At 33.5% G+C, this 17,594-nt stretch overlaps 4 protein-coding genes across 10 annotated transcripts; 2 read left to right on the forward strand and 2 right to left on the reverse strand.

The window, feature by feature from the left end:
- The first annotated feature begins 4,101 nt into the window (after positions 1-4,101).
- Positions 4,102-6,481, forward strand: LOC107626340 (protein LEAD-SENSITIVE 1). 3 transcript variants are annotated; one of them, XM_016329204.3, is made up of 3 exons: positions 4,102-4,709; positions 4,858-4,931; positions 5,752-6,481. In XM_016329204.3, the coding sequence occupies exons 1-3, from the start codon at positions 4,690-4,692 to the stop codon at positions 6,300-6,302; spliced, it is 645 nt and encodes a 214-aa protein (XP_016184690.1). In that variant the 5' UTR covers positions 4,102-4,689; the 3' UTR covers positions 6,303-6,481. The 3 variants fall into 3 exon arrangements, with proteins under 3 accessions (XP_016184690.1, XP_088360359.1, XP_088360360.1); XM_088504233.1 differs by having other exon boundaries at positions 4,540-4,709; positions 5,770-6,481; XM_088504234.1 differs by having other exon boundaries at positions 4,540-4,709; positions 5,776-6,481.
- LOC107626341 (digalactosyldiacylglycerol synthase 1, chloroplastic) lies at positions 5,701-11,017 on the reverse strand. Of its 4 annotated transcripts, none has more exons than XR_015905024.1 (8): positions 10,409-11,017; positions 9,845-9,877; positions 9,533-9,620; positions 8,876-9,360; positions 8,522-8,788; positions 8,025-8,374; positions 7,196-7,832; positions 5,701-6,108 (listed from the first exon to the last, which is right to left on the reverse strand). XR_015905024.1 is itself a non-coding variant. In XM_016329205.3 (7 exons), the coding sequence occupies exons 1-7, from the start codon at positions 10,931-10,933 to the stop codon at positions 7,295-7,297; spliced, it is 2,286 nt and encodes a 761-aa protein (XP_016184691.1). In that variant the 5' UTR covers positions 10,934-11,017; the 3' UTR covers positions 7,002-7,294. The 4 variants fall into 4 exon arrangements, 2 of the variants coding, with proteins under 2 accessions (XP_016184691.1, XP_088360358.1); XR_015905023.1 differs by having other exon boundaries at positions 9,533-9,626; positions 10,409-11,012; XM_016329205.3 differs by lacking the exon at positions 5,701-6,108 and having other exon boundaries at positions 7,002-7,832.
- Positions 11,018-12,459: 1,442 nt separating this feature from the next.
- LOC107626343 (NC domain-containing protein-like protein) lies at positions 12,460-14,829 on the forward strand. The gene is made up of 3 exons (XM_016329208.3): positions 12,460-12,899; positions 13,066-13,139; positions 13,945-14,829. The coding sequence occupies exons 1-3, from the start codon at positions 12,880-12,882 to the stop codon at positions 14,661-14,663; spliced, it is 813 nt and encodes a 270-aa protein (XP_016184694.1). The 5' UTR covers positions 12,460-12,879; the 3' UTR covers positions 14,664-14,829.
- Positions 14,830-14,976: 147 nt separating this feature from the next.
- LOC107626342 (S-adenosyl-methionine 4-1-methyl-2-pyrrolidinyl-3-oxobutanic acid methyltransferase) lies at positions 14,977-17,561 on the reverse strand. 2 transcript variants are annotated; one of them, XM_016329206.3, is made up of 5 exons: positions 17,460-17,561; positions 16,957-17,068; positions 16,046-16,459; positions 15,676-15,933; positions 14,977-15,536 (listed from the first exon to the last, which is right to left on the reverse strand). In XM_016329206.3, the coding sequence occupies exons 2-5, from the start codon at positions 17,032-17,034 to the stop codon at positions 15,180-15,182; spliced, it is 1,107 nt and encodes a 368-aa protein (XP_016184692.1). In that variant the 5' UTR covers positions 17,035-17,068; positions 17,460-17,561; the 3' UTR covers positions 14,977-15,179. The 2 variants fall into 2 exon arrangements, with proteins under 2 accessions (XP_016184692.1, XP_088360361.1); XM_088504235.1 differs by lacking the exon at positions 17,460-17,561 and adding an exon at positions 17,238-17,451.
- Positions 17,562-17,594: the final 33 nt, after the last annotated feature.

Raw genomic sequence — 17,594 nt, forward strand, 5'->3', positions numbered from 1 at the left:
CACCTCCCATTCCCAACCCTAATCTATTCGACCTTCTGCCTACGAAGGACAACTGCCATCGTCAAATGAAACAGATGCCGTAGCCAAGCGCCACTGTCGCGGGTCGAAGGCTCACCGTCGCGGGTCGAAGCCTCACCGTCGCGGGTCGTCGGCTTGTTGTCGTCACCGTCACCGAAGCGTCGTCGTTTGGCTCTGGCCTTCTGTGCTCTTATGCGGTTAGTTCTTGCTCTTCTTCTGTTCTTCTATTTTTCATTTTTTCAATCTTTTTGAGTTTTTGTTTTGAGTACTGTGGTTTTTTTAATTAAATTTTTATTCGTGAAGAATTTAGGGCAGATTTAAAGTAGGTTCATGTTCTTCAGATGCAGAGTTCTTCTGCTCTCTTGTTCTGTTTTTTAATTTTTTTATTTTGTTTATTATATGATTAATCATTCTGTAATGTTGAATAAATTTGATGTATGTTCAATTTTTAGAATTCTACTCTGTTGATGTAGGTTCAATTTTTTCAATTCTGATCTGTTGAATTAACTAGATGAATTGCTGAATTTAATTATGTTGAATGCCATATGAATTGTATGAACTATGAATTGATATATTGGTCTGGATTCTGGAATGTTGTCATTCTGAATTTAGATGGAACAGTCACAAAATGATCAGCAACAACAACATAATGTTGAAACATTTTGTGATGACTCAGTTGCCGCAATGTAAGAGATATAGCTGTATCGAGATTGTAAATAAAGTTTTGGAAGGGAAAGTGCTAAGAGAGCGGCATCAAGACTCGAACCTGGTAAGTTATTTCATATCCAAGTTCAGTTTAGTTTGAAAGTTTAATATGTTTGGTGATAGACATTAAAAAGTATTTGATTTTTATATCTACGCAGGTGAATGGTGGAGGTTACACGGTGGGAGTGCTCCTAATTTGCAAAAAATGGCAGTCTGTCTTCTTCATCAAACCTCTTCTTCATCTGGATGTGAGAGAAATTGGAGCTTTTTTGAACAAATCCATTCAAAGAGGAGGAACTGGTTAGAACATCAAAGGCTAAGTGACATTATTTATGTCACCTATAACCTACGCCTTCAATCTAGGTTGCATTGAAAGAAGAGGAATTATGATCCAATTGACATTCAAAGCACTGACACGGCAGATTTTTGGGTAATGGCAGATGAGGATGATCCTGAATTTACTAATGGAGATGTTGAAGGCATTGAAAGTTTAATATACACTGATAATGCTATGCCTTCGTATCCTAATGGTGAGTGACATAGCAAACTTTATTTCCTTTCATAAAGATACATGTCATTAATATTAATTTCTTATTGAGTTTTCTTTCTATTTTATTAGATGGAGGAGACATGGAAGTTGAAGTGGATATGCCTGATGATGTTGTAATTGAATCCTTAAATACTTCTTTTGGTGGTTTTTCTGAAGATGCTGGCTTTGGATTACCTATTTATGATGGAGACATCGGAACACTTAATGATGATTATGACTTCTGATGAGTAATGTCTTTGTTTAGTTGAAGTATTGTTTGTTGAATATTGTTTCTTTTGGTTACAAAACATTGTGTTTGTCATTTATGTACGTTTTGATTTCTTTAGTTATAAACTTTGATATTTGAAGTTGTTTATGACCTTTTAATGATAAATTATGTATTGTTCATTTTGTGAAATTGTTAAATTTTGAATCTTATTAGTTTAAAAATTATTGAATTTAACATTTTAAAATTATGTATTGAATTTTTTATAACTTTACTCTATATTTAATTAAATCGGTTCAACTATGGTTCAATTTCGATTGAATTATTGAACTATTGAACTAGTCACTTGACCGATTCAATGACCGATCCGGTTCTCACAACCTTGTAAAAAACCTTTATAAGGTATATATGCTCCAATAGAAAAGTTTGGAAGAGATATGGGAGAAGAAATATTTTCATTTCTAATAAAATTATGAAAGAATAAAAAAAATAAAAAAAATTTATTGTATTATTTGATATAATGAACAATGCTACTTATTTATATTAAACTAATTATGAATTTTAAAATAGTTAAAACAACCAAATTCTTTAGATGATTTTGTTTAAAAAGTATAAACATAATAAATTTAAAAAATATATAATAAATTTTGTTTCTAGAAAAAAGGATGAGTTTAATAATTTTCAATGAATTAGAAGTTATGTAATAGACTATAAGAATGCGAATTTTACCAACAACATTTTTTACGACTAAAAAGTTAAGTAAAAGTCTCGTTGTAAATTCCAATAAATATTACTGACGATTTATAACCATCAGTAAAAATAAAATAATAATATTGATACCTATGCTTAGGGTTGGCAATGGGTAGGATAGAGTAGGGTTTAGACTCTACCCTAATTCTATCCGCGAATTGAAAACTTTCTTAAAATTCTACCCTACCCTACTCTACTTGCTTAGGGTTGAGAGATTCTCAACCCTAACTCTACCCGCACTCTAAAGTTCTAAACACTACCCTACCCGATCCTACCTGCAGAAACAAAAAAAAAAAATTCAAATAAATATAAAATTCAACCATTCCAAGTTTCATACATATTAATAAAATAGAAAATAAAAAACTAATAAGTTTAAATTAAAATTAAAAACAATAAAATTTTAAAGAAATCCAACATAAAATTACAAATAATATGATCATCAACTAGTTTAGTGATTATTTCAAGTTTTTATAAGAAGAAGATTGTGAGTACAAGACTCACTTTCTTCACTACATACATAACTTTTACATATATATTATATAATATATTAAGGATGCGGATAGGGTAGGGTAGGGTATACTCTAAACCCGTACCCTACCTTACCCACAGACAAATTTGCATCCTACCCTATCCTACCTGCAGCAAGTAGGGTAGACAACCCTACTCGAACAGGTTAATCCAAATCAAATATCCGCAAGTAGGGTATATATTACCAGTCTTACCTATGCTATGCTGTCTGTAATAAAGGGATGTCAAGTTCAAACTTACAATTTGATGAGGTGATGGGAATGAGAAATCATAATTTAACCTTTAAGCTTAAATTACTTTATCAATCGATAATTTTATTAAAATTGTAATTAAATTTTTATAATTAAAAGTTTTCAATTGAGTTTTTATATTATTTTAAATTTTATAATTATTAAATTTTTGCTAAGCTAAAAATATTAACATTAACAGAATATTAAAAAAATAAAAAGATGTTCAAATTTAGGAATTTAGTTATTAGATGTGAATATCTTCAATTTTGGAAAATATTCTATTAACTTTAACGTTTTTTGTATAGTAAAAATCTAATTATTAAATTCAAAACAATATAGAAACTCAATTGAAAGGCACTTAATTACAAATTAAAAAATTTAATAAAATTATAGAAATCGACAGAATAATTTAACCTTTAACAAATTCGAAATATTTTCTATGTATTTCATAAGATATTTTGTAATTCTGAGTTAAAAAAAATTAATTCACTTATTTTCTTTTTTAATATTTCTTTTCGAAATGAATCTTTTCAGGTGAGAAAATCTACTCTCATTCATTTAAAGGAACCTCAAGAAGTGAAACTCATTAGGATTTTTCATTATTCACTTTCAATCTATCTTCCTTTTTTTTTTTTTTTTTGTCATATTGACATTTTTATATCAGTCATATTAATTTGGGCTTTGTCTGATTCACATAGACATACCAAAACATTGTAAGCTGTTACCATTTTGTTACTTTATAAGTTTATAAATGTATGTAACAAAAAAAGTTTATAATATATATTATTTTGACTCAGATGAGTTTTATTTTTCAAGCATCAAATTAATATCATAAATATTTTTAAAATAAAAATAATATCACACAAGTGTTTGCCAAAAAAAGTGTGTGTATATCACACAAGTTTGAGTTTTCTATTCATTTTTCTTTAATTTTTTTTCTTTCTCCTTCTCCCTTTACAAGAGATTGTGATAATAATAATATACGCAAGGTTCTAGGTTCAAATTTTATCCTAATGTAAAATCAAAAATTTATATTGGCACTTCAATTTCTCAAAGTCAAAATGGTGGGGATCAGATGCAAACATCCATTTAAGGAGATTGTAAAGTTGGGTGTTGGGATTTATTGGTTGGCTAGATGTTAGTTGTGCAATTAATACATAAATGCTTTTGAGAGTAGAAGCAAATATTTCTTGGATAATATATATGAGAAATTTCAAAAGTGTAGTAAGTTACATGAGAATTTGGTATATTCTCTACTCTTTAGTATTATGGAATATTAATACTCTCTCTAATTCACAATATTGTTGTTTTAAAATTTAAATAAATATTTTCAGTGCAACATATATGTTATTTTCACATTTTAAAATTTATTAAATATTTTCATTTTTACCTTTATTTTTTCACATAATAGCAACCACATTAAAAAAATATAGTACTTATATTACAAATTAAAAAATAAATATTTTGACTCATGGTGTTGCTAGTCTTATAGTCTTATCCTTGCAATTTACTCTACTTATTTATTGATAATTAAGGATAGTTTAACAATAAGAAGGTGAAGCAATATATGTATCTACTCTTGATTATTTATTTATGTATTGCTTATAGCTGTGAAAGTGTGAGAGTTATGTAGGTGAGTTTGTGTGTATATGAGAGTAATCCAAAGGCTATTGTGTTAAGGGAGGAGAAGCATAAGAATATATATGGGGCAGGAATCTAGCAAGTAAGTTCTTATTAAACTTTCATCTTTGCTTATTGATTTTTTTTTTTCATTTAATGTTCAGTATGTTATTGAGTTAAATTTTTGTTGTTCTTTTTCTGATTAAGAAAAAAAAAAAAATTCATTAATTGAAATGATGGATTGTTCATAGGGAGACCAGAGAGAGCCTGAAGCCAGGGGATCACATCTACACTTGGAGAACTGCATATTTATATGCTCATCATGGTTCTTTTTATTCTCTCAATTTCTCTCTTTATAATTATTTAGGATGTAATAAATGATATTTTGGGCCAAAATATATATATAGTAAAATTTTACTCCATTTATCTCTATTATCTTATTTTCCGGTACATTTTAAAGTAAAATAAGTATATAAAACCAACTTTTAACTAATTAATATTAATTAATTTTTTATTGTAAAATTATTTTTTAATCTTTATTTTGAAAGAATTTAGGATTTAGAATTAAGATTTAAAGTCTAGGATTCAAAATTTAAAATAAAAATATAATTTCAAAAAATTAACATATTGACCAAAAAATATTAAGTGTATAATTAAACTTTTAATGTTGTAGTTAGATACACATACATTCATGTATGCTGCGTTTGTTTGATGAGACACATATACTAATACATAGACACAGTAGTACACATCCATCATTTGTTTGCTGAGACACGGATTTTTCAAAAACACGGTGACACACAGATATACATAAAATACATGTATTTGGTGTCCTTCAAAAAAGATGAGACACAGAGACACATTGATGAAACACAAATATTTACTCTTTTATCTTTAGTAATTTACTCTTGTTCTTATCCCATTAGTGATAATATAAGGGTAAAATTGATATTTAGTTTATACCGTGTGTCTTGTCCAATATCACCAAACACAATAAAAAAATGTGTATCTTTGTGTATATGTCTTTTTATGTATTTGTGTCTGTGTCCATGTATTTGAAAGACAATAAACAACCGCAGCCATATAGATCATTGTTTATGTCTCAAGTCTCAACTGAATCTTTCATTGTATGACTAACTGAATAGGCATTTACATTGGTGAAGAAACAGTAATTCATTTCACTGTAAATGGACAATCATCAACAAGAACTATTTCATCATCCTCAAACTCGATCCATAGATGTCAAAGGCCAACATGCATGGATCCACACAAGGCGAATGGGGTGGTTTCGTCTTGCCTCGACTGCTTCCTAGCCGGCGGTGGTGATGTATGTCGGTATGAGTATGGCGTCTCCCAGGTTTACTTTTTCGTCAGACTCCGTGCCGGAACGTGTACTCTCGCAGCCTCAGACGAAGATGAAATCGTTGTCCGTCGAGCAAAGTATGTGCTCGAAAAAGGCTTCCCCAGCTACAATCTTTTCAAGAACAATTGTGAAAACTTTGCTGTGTATTGTAAAACAGGGAGGGTAGATGTTAACTTTGGAGAAATTGGACAAAGTGGCCAAATAAATGCCATTCTTCCTGCCAGTTTAAGGATATTTAAAACTGACATTGGACTAAGGAACTTGCCGAAATTAGAACCAGAAGAGTTGGCAGCAACATTGCAAAAAATGGTTTCTCAACTCCAATCCCAGTGAATGTTGCACCATAATCAACAGTTATGTTAAGTGTTCTTGTTATATGTACAATACTGTGCTGATGATATAGTTCGCATAAGAGTTTCTATGTAAAATGAGTATAGAAAAAGAGTTTCAATTTTCAAATTATTAATTCAATGTATGCTGTCATATGATATCCTATATTCCTGGCTTCTTAAGTTCTCTCTCTCTTTTTTTTTGTTTTTCCTTTTCTCCTTTTTATTCTCTCTTAATTGTCATATGGGGTATGAGCAAGATCAAACTATGGATTTGCATAACTTCTTGTTGCTGCTTGTACCTGTACTGTACTTTGTTGTTTGCACATGTTAATGAGAGAAGCATGGATTTGCACAATCAAGATTCTATGCAACTTTCAATTATCACATGTTAATGCTTTCTAAATTCTATGCAACTTTTTTCTCCTTAACTTTCATATTAGGATGTGAGGCAAAATAAAATATATGAATTTGAACAACTTATTGGCAAATGATCAGTATGATTATTATGGTAACGATGCTTTAACTTAAGATGATATTACCCTTAACCCCTTAAATTTCAGAGAGGTACTTTCTACTTATATAAGAATCCTGAAGAGTGTAACTGAAGAGCTAAAAACTGCTTAAGAAACCGTTACCTTGGATGGTGTAGGGAATCACCAGCTATTGCCACATGTATCAGTACTAGTAGACATCAAGAAGAGAATAAATCTTCTCATGTGTAATTTTAACAAAACCAAGTCATACATTTCGTTTAATTAATATTTCGTAAAACTATAATCACTAACAAAAATTGGACTAATCTTGGTAAGGCCCTATAGTTGCAACCAAAAACAATAATCCAAAGGAGAAACTAAACCTTCAGATTCATTACAAGCCGTTAGTGAAATAATTTACCTGTAGGGGCATGAAATGATAGTCTCTGTCTTCAGAGTGTATCGTTGTATAGTTGGTTTAAGAAATTTGCTCCACTGATCTGAATTAATCAATCTATATTCACCAGCCATAGATTGGATTTTGTACTTGCGGGGGCAAGAGATGAAGGTCTTGAGCCTGCTGCTTGTCATAGTTTCGTGTTCCAGGTAAAGCTCCGGTACATAGTCGCAAGAATTCACTGCCGTTAAAACAGTAGTGAGCAAATGCTATTCCTCCGTCTACCATCTCTGTCAGATTAGGCATTGAAACTGACTTAGAAATGCGCTTTTGTCCCTTGTGTGTTTTCGAGTTTGCAGTGTCATCTTGCGTATTCAGAACTCTGTCAAGCTCAGAATATTCCAGAAATCTTTGAGTAGCAGCGTCCCAAGAAAGTTGATATCTTTGCTCAGGGGAAAGAAGTTGAGGCTCATTTTCTAATGCTTCTTTTACTTTTGCTACAAAGTCTTCGGGTGTCTTGTAAGTCAAGCAGTTGGGGAAAGTCCTGAAGAACTCATTTGATGGATGATCAGCACAAACTACAAATTTTCCCATGGCAAGTGCCTCGGCTGTAGCGGTGCAGAGCACGTCACTGACGCTTGGATTTATGAAGACTTTATACCTTCACGAAAGTAGATAAATAATGTCTCAGAGGAACCAGATTTACAAAATCAAGTTCAGTATTAGCATCTGGCACTAAACACATGAACTAGGAATACGATTCATGTGTGATGTAGAAAATACATGCATGAAAAAGAGGAAATATATATGTCATAATCTAAATTGTGTGGCTCAGATAACAAATTATTCTTACCCATGAAGCGAATCATCTGCATGGTCTCTTCCCTTCTGAAAGTTGATATTCAAATCAAATCTTTTAGCCATACTCTGAACTTCGTTGGCATCCTCCCCGTTACCGAATACATCCAACTTGAAGCCATCAAGATCACTCTTATGCTTTGCTAATAAATCTATCAATTCCTTGTACCCCTTTGCCCATACCATCTTTCCCAAGAAATATGCTCCTTTTGTGAAGGCTTTCTGCCCGAGCTCCTTATTTGCAGCAATCTTTTCTCCAATTTTCAAGAACTTAGGATTCACGCCGTGAACATTGCAAATTACAGACCTTGGTAAATCCTGAGTGGCAGCTGAGAGTCGAAGGACCTGAAAAGAAATAAAACATAACTTAGTTCATTTTGTCTCTCTTCATATATTTATGATAATATAACTCCTTGAAAATTAATCAAGAAAAAGCACCACCACATTGCTACTTGTGTTGCAGGTAAATTTAGGCTTCGATAAATATCATACCTTGTGGCAGTGTGCTCTCGTAACCAAGTTATTTATGTGCTTCACTAAGAATGCTTGAAGGGGCCCATTTTTCTCCCTCTTGATGTATTCCAAGTAATTTGTGTGGACAACACCAACTACATGGTTGAATTTATCCGTCCAACGCCTGCCATGATGATACCAATTCAAATGTTCTGGTTCTTCCAAGATGGCAATGTCGGCATCCCTGGATGGTATAAATTGAGAAGTATCACCAGCAGGTATTATACTTCGTCTTTCTTTTGAAAACTATGCACAAGAAGGACAAAGTGTGAAAACTAAATGCAATTTGACATGAAAACCTGTAGAATGCAAATAATGTCCAAAAATAGCTACCTTCCCAGGATAAAAGCAAATTTTGAAGTCTGCCTTGAAACCAATCCTTTCCTCAAGCCAATTATGTATATAAACTTCCTGTTGCTCTGGCGAACTGAAAGTGATATTGTCGGGATAAACTAGTTGTTGATCTGATGTGCAAAGCCATGGAACCATCAGAGTTATTTTCTGATTGGAAGATTTTGATAGGTATGCTGCTCGAAATAGTGGATTTACCGATGTTCCTGTCATCCAAGGAAGACTAGCAGTTGTGACTATGGCCAGATGCCTCTTATTCTCGGATGGATCATGCTTTGTATGATCTGTCCATAGTTCACCATTATATCGGTGCCCTGTACTCTGAAGAACACTTGCTATTCGTAAATCCAATTCGTCGTTTACATTTCCATTCCCAATAATGGAGGATTCTCCACTTGAAAGGGACCGCAGAACAAGCTGGTTCTTACTTTTACTATACAAGCTTTCCACTATCTTATCGCAAAAATCTGTCATCACATTTGGAAAAACAAATAAAGTGAACTTGACCAACAAACTAGAAATCTAAGACTATTGACAAATTTTGCTAACTAACACAGAGCAGAAACATAAACTTCAAGCAAAAATAAGCGAAGTAGAAAATCACTGCAATGAAGCCTCCGAAAGACATGAAGTACGTACCTCTGCGGACTCCAAGTTGATCCAAAAAAGGACTAGACTGTTTCACAAAATAGGCCAAAAGTTCAGGCACATCCAATGGGGGAACTTCCTGATCCTGAAACAGACGTTGCGTGAAAAATATTAACCATAGTTCCTCATTCAAATCAAAACCACATGTGCAAAGCATACAAGAATTGGTCCGTAACACAGTTACTGACACATTTAAATGGACCTTGTCATACAAGTAAAAACCAATTAACTAACTATTAACACACTTTTAACCGAAGTGCATTTGACTAGGCATATTCCCATGATCGAAAGAAAACAACTGACCTTTGACTCTTCAGGCTCCTTGTTTATTAATTTCTGCAAGAACAAAACATAAACATTCTTAACACGAGTTCTTTTTCAGACAACTAAATAGTGATGATAATATTAAACATCATCTAATATATAAATTCATCAAGTGAGGTCTTTTACAATCCCAGAAACATATATCAAGAATAAAAACATGAAAATTGAAAGTATTATGAACTACAAAAAAGTAACTATATCAAACAAAATTCACCGAATTCGAAGTTTCACTCCTATCTATTTAATACTCCCAGGATTTTGTATAAATTTTAACTCCTGAGAATATATGATAGCGAGTGAAACTTTTAAGTTAAGAAAACACTTAAGATGATACTATATAGCATCAAAAGAGTGCATGGTCATAGTAGCTGAAAATTTTCCAGCTTCTACAGAAACAGTTTTTTTTTTTTTTTCCCTTTCTGGAATTCTTATTGCTTTAAAATTTTGTTCAAATATGCGAGGAAAAAAAAGAAGATTTTTTCATTGCAAAATAAAAACAAAAAAAGAAGAAAGAAAGAAAGAAAGAAAAGGAAAGAAGCATACCAAACTTGATTTAAATTTTTCAACGAACTCGTTGTTCTTCTCGAACTCCTTGAACTTCGTTTTCAGCTTCTGGATCGGTTCCCAATCTTTTTCTTCCCTCTTCGAATTGTCCCCTTCAAACCCCCAAATTCCATCGGTATCCTCAACCTCCGCCACAATCGCATCCTTTATATTCACCAAACCAATCCGAATCCTCGAACTACACATCGCCGTCGCCGTCGGCGGCGGTAATCGCCATTTCTTGATCCTCCTCGCGCCACTCCCCTCCGACGTCGCCGGCAGCCTGAGGCGGAGGTTCCTAACGAAGTCCATATCCGCCGGGTTCTGCGGCGGAGGAGGAGGGTCGAAGGAAATGGCGAGGTTTCGGAATGAGGTGGCACGGTCGCGCATGAGCTGAATGTCGTGGCGCCATGCGTTGGAGAGGAGAGAGAAGGCACTGACGGAGGAAGTGGTGGTGGTAGCGGTAGTGGTGGTTGGGGTTTTAGGGTGGGTGGCCATGGCGGAGGGTTGTGGTGGTGATGCCATGGAGGAAGGAGAAGAAACCAATGGAGATTGAGGGTTCTTCTTCTTCCAATGTGTTTGGGAGTTGGGACTCGTTCCTTTGTGGAGGGAACACGCTTTTTTGGCGCACGTGTTTATTTCTCTTTTCTCCACGTGGATATATTTTTTTTTTTTGCTTTGGTAAGAGAAAGCTTTTAGGTGTTTGGGTCCAACGAAAATGGGTTGTTAGTTGGACTATGCATGACCTGGAATTGGGACATTGGGTCCAATATTTTTGGTGTATGCAAAAATAATTGTCTTATTTGTTAAAAAATATATTAAAACTAAATAAAAAAATTTAAGATGTGAAAATTACAGAAATTAATTTATAAATGGATTAGAAAATGGTGAATTGGTAAAAAATGAATACATGGTGTGTTATGCATAAATGTGAAGCTGCAGAGAACACAAAACGTAACTTACGTCTTGGTTGGGACGAAAAATAAGGAAGAGGAGCAAGCTGCGAAACGCAGCAGGCCCAGGCAACCAAAGGAAGAAACGTGGTCCTATGTCCCCTGCATGCAAACTGCTTCATTTTTGACCAATTTTTGAGAAGGTAAAACACAGGTTACGTTTGTCCAGCCTACCAGAACAAATCAGAGGTTGCGTTTGGCAGCACCTTAGCTGCATGCGAGACATGCGTCATTTTGGGTGGTAAATTTGTTTATATAAGCGAAGACCAAACACAAATAGGAGTAACGGGAGTGAAACGAGAATGAAATAAGAGTAAAACTAGAGTAAGAAAAAAAAAACTGAAGAGGTAAAAGTGAAGAAGTATGGGAGAAGAAGAAGAAGTATACGGTAAAAGGATAAAAAATGGTTCGTAATTTTACCAAACCAGAAGAACACATTATTAAAATTTGTAAAACTAAACTTACGTTTTACTCTGCCACCATAACAGTGAAATTTCTTTCTATTCCTTCATTTCATTGCACTTCACGTTTCTTTTTTCCATTTTGGAAAAAATCAACCTGAAAATTGATAACATAATAAAACAATATTTTAATTATTTTCAAATTTATATCTTTTATTATTTATTAATCTCACTATCTTAATTTAAAAATGGCTATTACTAAAATATTACTTTATTATTTTAAATTTTTTATCCAAACTAAATTAGTAAAACTATTAATTGTGATTATTGGCAAAAGTCACATAATTTGGTCGTTTAATTAAGAAAAATAATATTTGAATCAATTTTTTTTATAATGTGCTGTTTATAAACTATAAAAGTGATATATAATACTATTTTTAAAAAAAATTATTGTTCAGCAATTCTGATATCTATTTAAATAAAAAAATTAATTAATTATTTGATTTTATCAAATTACAATATTTTTTTAATTTATTAATCTAATAAATTAAAAAATAATTTATTATAAATTAAAATTTTATTTAAAAATTTGTTATCGACGAATAGGTTGTTTATTTGAGGGGGTATCTAGCGAAAAATATCTGAAGCCCAAAGTACCTTAGCCCACAAATAATGGGGGGTTAGATTCGTTAGGGTCGTTATTACTTTACGTGTAGATTAACGTGTAATATAACATATTCACAAATTGCAACTTGACACCCAAAAGATCTGAAAATTGCAACTTAATTTCTTCTTAAGTTCTTATCTCTTATCGCCTTGGATTTTGTATTCGTTTCATTATTAGTTTATTACGCCTTCAAGTTCCAACAAGCATAAGCATCATCACGTGAGGTGCCACGTGTCCATCATTTTATCATTCATTTTCCCTTGCACCGTCACCTTCTCCTTCTCTTTCTTTCCTTAACGGCGAAGCTTCCCGGAAGGGCACCATCGTCATTTCATCTCCAACAGTTTCCTGTTCTTCTCCCTTTAACTGCGTTAGAGAGAGGGGAATCGAATTCAGAGGTTGTTCCTGTTCTTGTTGCAAGAGGAGAAGAAGAAAAATAAACATTAAGATATGGGGTTGCTGTCCAACAGGTAAAATCTTGTTAAATTCTTAAAAAGTTTGAATTTTTCGTAACTTGTTATGTTTATGGTGTGTTATTGAATTCTGGGTCGGATTTTGATTTGGAGTATTGTTTTTTTGTTTATGTTATGAACACCCAAAAAAATTTTTGAATAATGGAAATGGTGGATTGTGCAGAGTGAGTAGAGAGAGCTTGAAACCGGGAGATCACATCTATTCATGGAGGACTGCTTATATTTATGCTCATCACGGTTTCTCTCTCTTACTCTTTTTTTTTTGGTTTTGATTTTTGGTTTTGGTTTTGTTTTTATTATTTTGATCATATTAGCTTGTTAAGGTTTTGATTCAATAGTGTAAAGAAGAAAAATGAGTGAATGGAGTAGAGATATAGTTAGTACTTAGTAATTATTAAGTTTTTGGTGAAGCTTTAGTGTAACAATGATCAAAAGAAGCAATGGATAATAAGCATTTTGTCAATTTTATGGATGGTAGTTTAGAGTTTTAATTAAGAGTAACTTGGCTGGTTTTGGTGATTTCAATTTAGGGTAGCCTTGAACCACAAATAATTTTGTCCTCTTTGTAGTCTTATTTAAGTTTATAGCATATTTTCTGTGGATTAAGTGACAGTTTTGGTGGATATAATGAGATTATATAATGGAGAAACTAGTCCTTTTGCTGTTAAAATTATGAAACATTAAAAACCATGGGACAATTCATGAAAAGTTTAGATTAAGATGGAGCCAAGGTTACTAGTAGAGCAGAGATTTTTAGTTACATTGGATTCAAGGTCATACTCCTACATTTTTGTGCTATTGACATGTCTCAAGTCAATTGCGATAGTGGTTAAGTGAGAAACAATTGTGAGCCACATAGCTACGTGATACACGAAATGGTATAATGTGGTACAAGTAAATGAGTAATGCATTAGACATGGTGTTTTGAAGGGCCTCCTTATTTGAAGTATACTTTGTGGTTGCAGACTTTGGCATTGTTCTACAGTATCATATGGTAGATAATCTCGTGTTGTGACGATTTTTCATTCTGTCTGAACAACAGGAATTTTTGTTGGAGATGACAAAGTCATTCACTTCACTAGACGCGGGCAAGAAGTAGGAACTGGTACCGTGCTCGATCTTCTCCTTGTTAGTTCAGGACCGGCTAGATCTCGAGAAGCCTGCCCAACATGCACAGGCACAGCACCCCAAGAGGGGCATGGGGTGGTTGTCTCTTGCCTGAACTGCTTCTTATCCGGTGGCGTCCTGTATCGGTTCGAGTACGCTGTCACCCCTGCCCTCTTTCTTGCAAAAGCCCGCGGTGGAACATGTACTCTTGCAGTCTCTGATGACTATGACATTGTCGTCCATCGAGCAAAGTTTCTGCTTGAAAATGGATTTGGCTGCTACAATGTTTTCAAGAACAATTGTGAAGACTTTGCCATCTACTGCAAAACCGGCCTCCTAGTTGTCGAACAAGGAACTATGGGACAGAGTGGCCAGGCAGTTTCCATCATAGGCGGACCTCTTGCTGCCGTTCTTTCCACGCCACTTCGGCTGGTAACTACCAATGTTTACGGAATGGCAGCGACAGCGATCGGAGTGTACTGTGCGAGTAGATATGCTGCTGACATCGGAATGAGGAGAGATGTGGTTAAGTTGCAAGTGGAAGACTTGACTAGAAGGTTGGCCACTGGGTTGCTTCAGGTTGTTGAACCACAAATCCCTGTGGCTCTTGCACCTCCTCAATCTTCTTCTCAGCCTCAAGTTCTTAGTCATTGATTATAAGTGCTTGTTGTTGTCTTTGTTAAAATATTTTCTGTTAAGACTATTCAAAAAATGATTCTCATGTCCATTTTTCATTTCCATCTTGGTGTGTAAGCAAATACAAATTTGATTGAAAGACTCTATAGTGATGGAACTACATGAAGTTATACTTTTGTTTGTACATCTTGTTTCTTGTTTTTGGATACTTTTTGCTTTTTGTTACTTGAGTTCTGAATCTTTGCTTGGATATTTTCAATTATGTGCGAGTTCAACTGAGATCTAATTCCTAGTTAAAGTGGTCATTGAGATGAAAATGTGAATTTAAACATTGGAAAAATCTGAATTGTTTCAAATAATCACACAACTCAAACAAGCATATCTTATTAGGATATTTATCATCAACAGAAGTGAGTTGATTGACTCATCATGAATGAACTTTACAATCCTGTTGGACATTTTAGACATCAAGAACTTAAATTTCTTGTGTAGTTTATTACAATACTTAGCGGCTCCATTGCTCAACAATTTATGTCACTTCTTAGTCATGAACATGACCAACATAGTATACTCTAACTTTTCTTCTTCTAACTTCATCACAATCTTCTTTCTATATCTAAGGAATAATTCATCAATTATTCCTTCACCAAACTCTGCATTTATCATTGGTTCACAAGTGGCCCTTACATGTTTGGCTATGAAATCAGCACTCATATCTACATTATCATTGCCATTGTTCTTTTTCAAACCCTCATCCCAAGAGTTATTGATAGCTTCAAGCTTTTGAAGAGTAAATGACCCTTCTGACTCAATCACTTGTATCACTTCATCTGGTGTACCACCATATCTTGGCATGTTCATTGAATCCAATTTTGCCTCTTCAATCAAACCCTACAATACATTAGATATAGAAAGATATAGATATGAAAAAATAGGTAAAAATATGTAACATACTTCATAAGCTTATTGTTTCTTAACAAAACATATCACAGAAAAGATTATAGAATTTTCCATGTATGTGTATATGTACCTCTGAAACCATGTCATTGAGTGCTGAACCAAGAACTTCATAAGGGGATATCATTTCAGAATTTTGATCTCTGCCAAGAAACATCAGAAACATACCACCACCCTGCACTAATTCCTTTGCACGAGATCTTAGAAATGCACTGAAATCATGTTGAAACTGATCAAGATATGCTTGGTACACCTCTGGTGGGCTTGTTCTTGTTATGTAAATGTTTCCCTTATTAACCAATCCAGTTCCCTTAGCCAATCTCCTCGGGGTCTGGAATAGAACGAAGAAATGTTTTACACTATCAGTACATAATGGATTTTGCTATCGTGCACTCGTTAGCAAAATCCTATTATAAATTGAAGATCATTGAAGTTAGCCTAACCTGAGAGAGCCAATGCAGACTGGCAGAGGAATGAAATAAGTGAATGGAATTGTTAGGGAAGAGTCTCCCATAAAAGCTCCCTGGTGTTGCATTCACGAAACACGAATCGAGTCTCTCTCCCTTTTCTTCCATTAGCCTCTCATAGAATTGAGGTAGTGACTCAAATATGTTGTTGAAATCGTTCCGAAATTGATCATTCAGGAAAAATTGGAATGCAAGTGGTTCATGATCATGATTATCAAGGTTGCAGCTTATAGAATCTACAATATCAATGATACCAGATACTAATTTGAGTGCGTTGGGACCTGAAGAACATCCTAAATCTGCCACTTTCAGACAACTTGGTAGAGAGCTGCTATAGAGGCTCCTTATACTTTCTTCCAGCATAGGTTTCACTTTGGACATTAGATTACTCTACAAGGAATAAGTTATAAACCAATATAATCCAAGATTAACAATGTTGTGCAAAACTAAGGAAAAAGCTTTCTAGATATGAGTGATTTCACAATAAGATATCAGAACTTTTATGTAATTACAACGTTTAGATTTCCATCCTTGTTGCCGATAATACTTCTAATTAAACGAAAAATTTCAACATAAAATAGGATGAATAGTGTAACATGGATTGGTTCAAAATAGCTAGATTAGTAGAGAAAGCAAATGTGGATGACTGAATGAAAAGTCAACTCCCATCTCTTATGTTCTCTCTTCTTTCAATTTCTCTCTATGTCATACAATTCTCCCACAAATTCTCCAATTTTCATACTTGTTAAAAAGAATCACAAGAAACTCTTATTATGAAATAACATGATCCATGTTTAGCTGCTTTAACTTTCAGGAAAAAAGAAAAACAGTTGATGATCAAGTGTGCAAGCAATATGAGAGAGGAAGAGAGAAGTAGTATGGAGAACCTGAAGTGATGAGTTGTTAGCATAGCTTGTTTCTCCAACTCCACCCTTAGTGTGAATGAACTTGCTTCTTGTTGCCATTGATCACAGCAAAGATAATCAAAGATTCAAAAACCTAAGGAACCATAGAAATGATAATAATAATAATTATAGTTAGTTAATATATATAAAAAGTTATCACATATTGCTAAGTAGTTCCAAAGTTATCACACCAAAAGCTTTTCCTAAATTAAATGACACAAACATGAGCTTATTTATTTGTGTGTTTTTCTTTTAAAAATTACCTTGTGTTAGCATACCCTGTGATGATGATGATTCTCTTCTAAGTTCTAAGATCATATATAAAGCTGCAAAATGCTATAAATTTGTGTCTCTTTCAAGATGCATTAAAAAAAAATTAAGGTCATTAGATAAATTTGTTGTCCAATTTCATCGTTTGTAAATATTTATCCTAACGCTTAAAAAAATGGAACATCAATTAATGTATCAATAACATACAATCATACCTGTGATAACCTTTCTATATTAATAAAAGTAGAAATTATAGAATGCCGACCCAAGTACTATGATTATATTTATATCATTTATATGAATTGAATATGGATATCTAATTATATCTAGTCAATAGTCAAATATTTATA

The sequence above is a fragment of the Arachis ipaensis genome, chromosome B2, assembly GCF_059453495.1.
Source record: "Arachis ipaensis isolate K30076 ecotype BB chromosome B2, ASM5945349v1, whole genome shotgun sequence".
Lineage (NCBI taxonomy): Eukaryota > Viridiplantae > Streptophyta > Magnoliopsida > Fabales > Fabaceae > Arachis > Arachis ipaensis.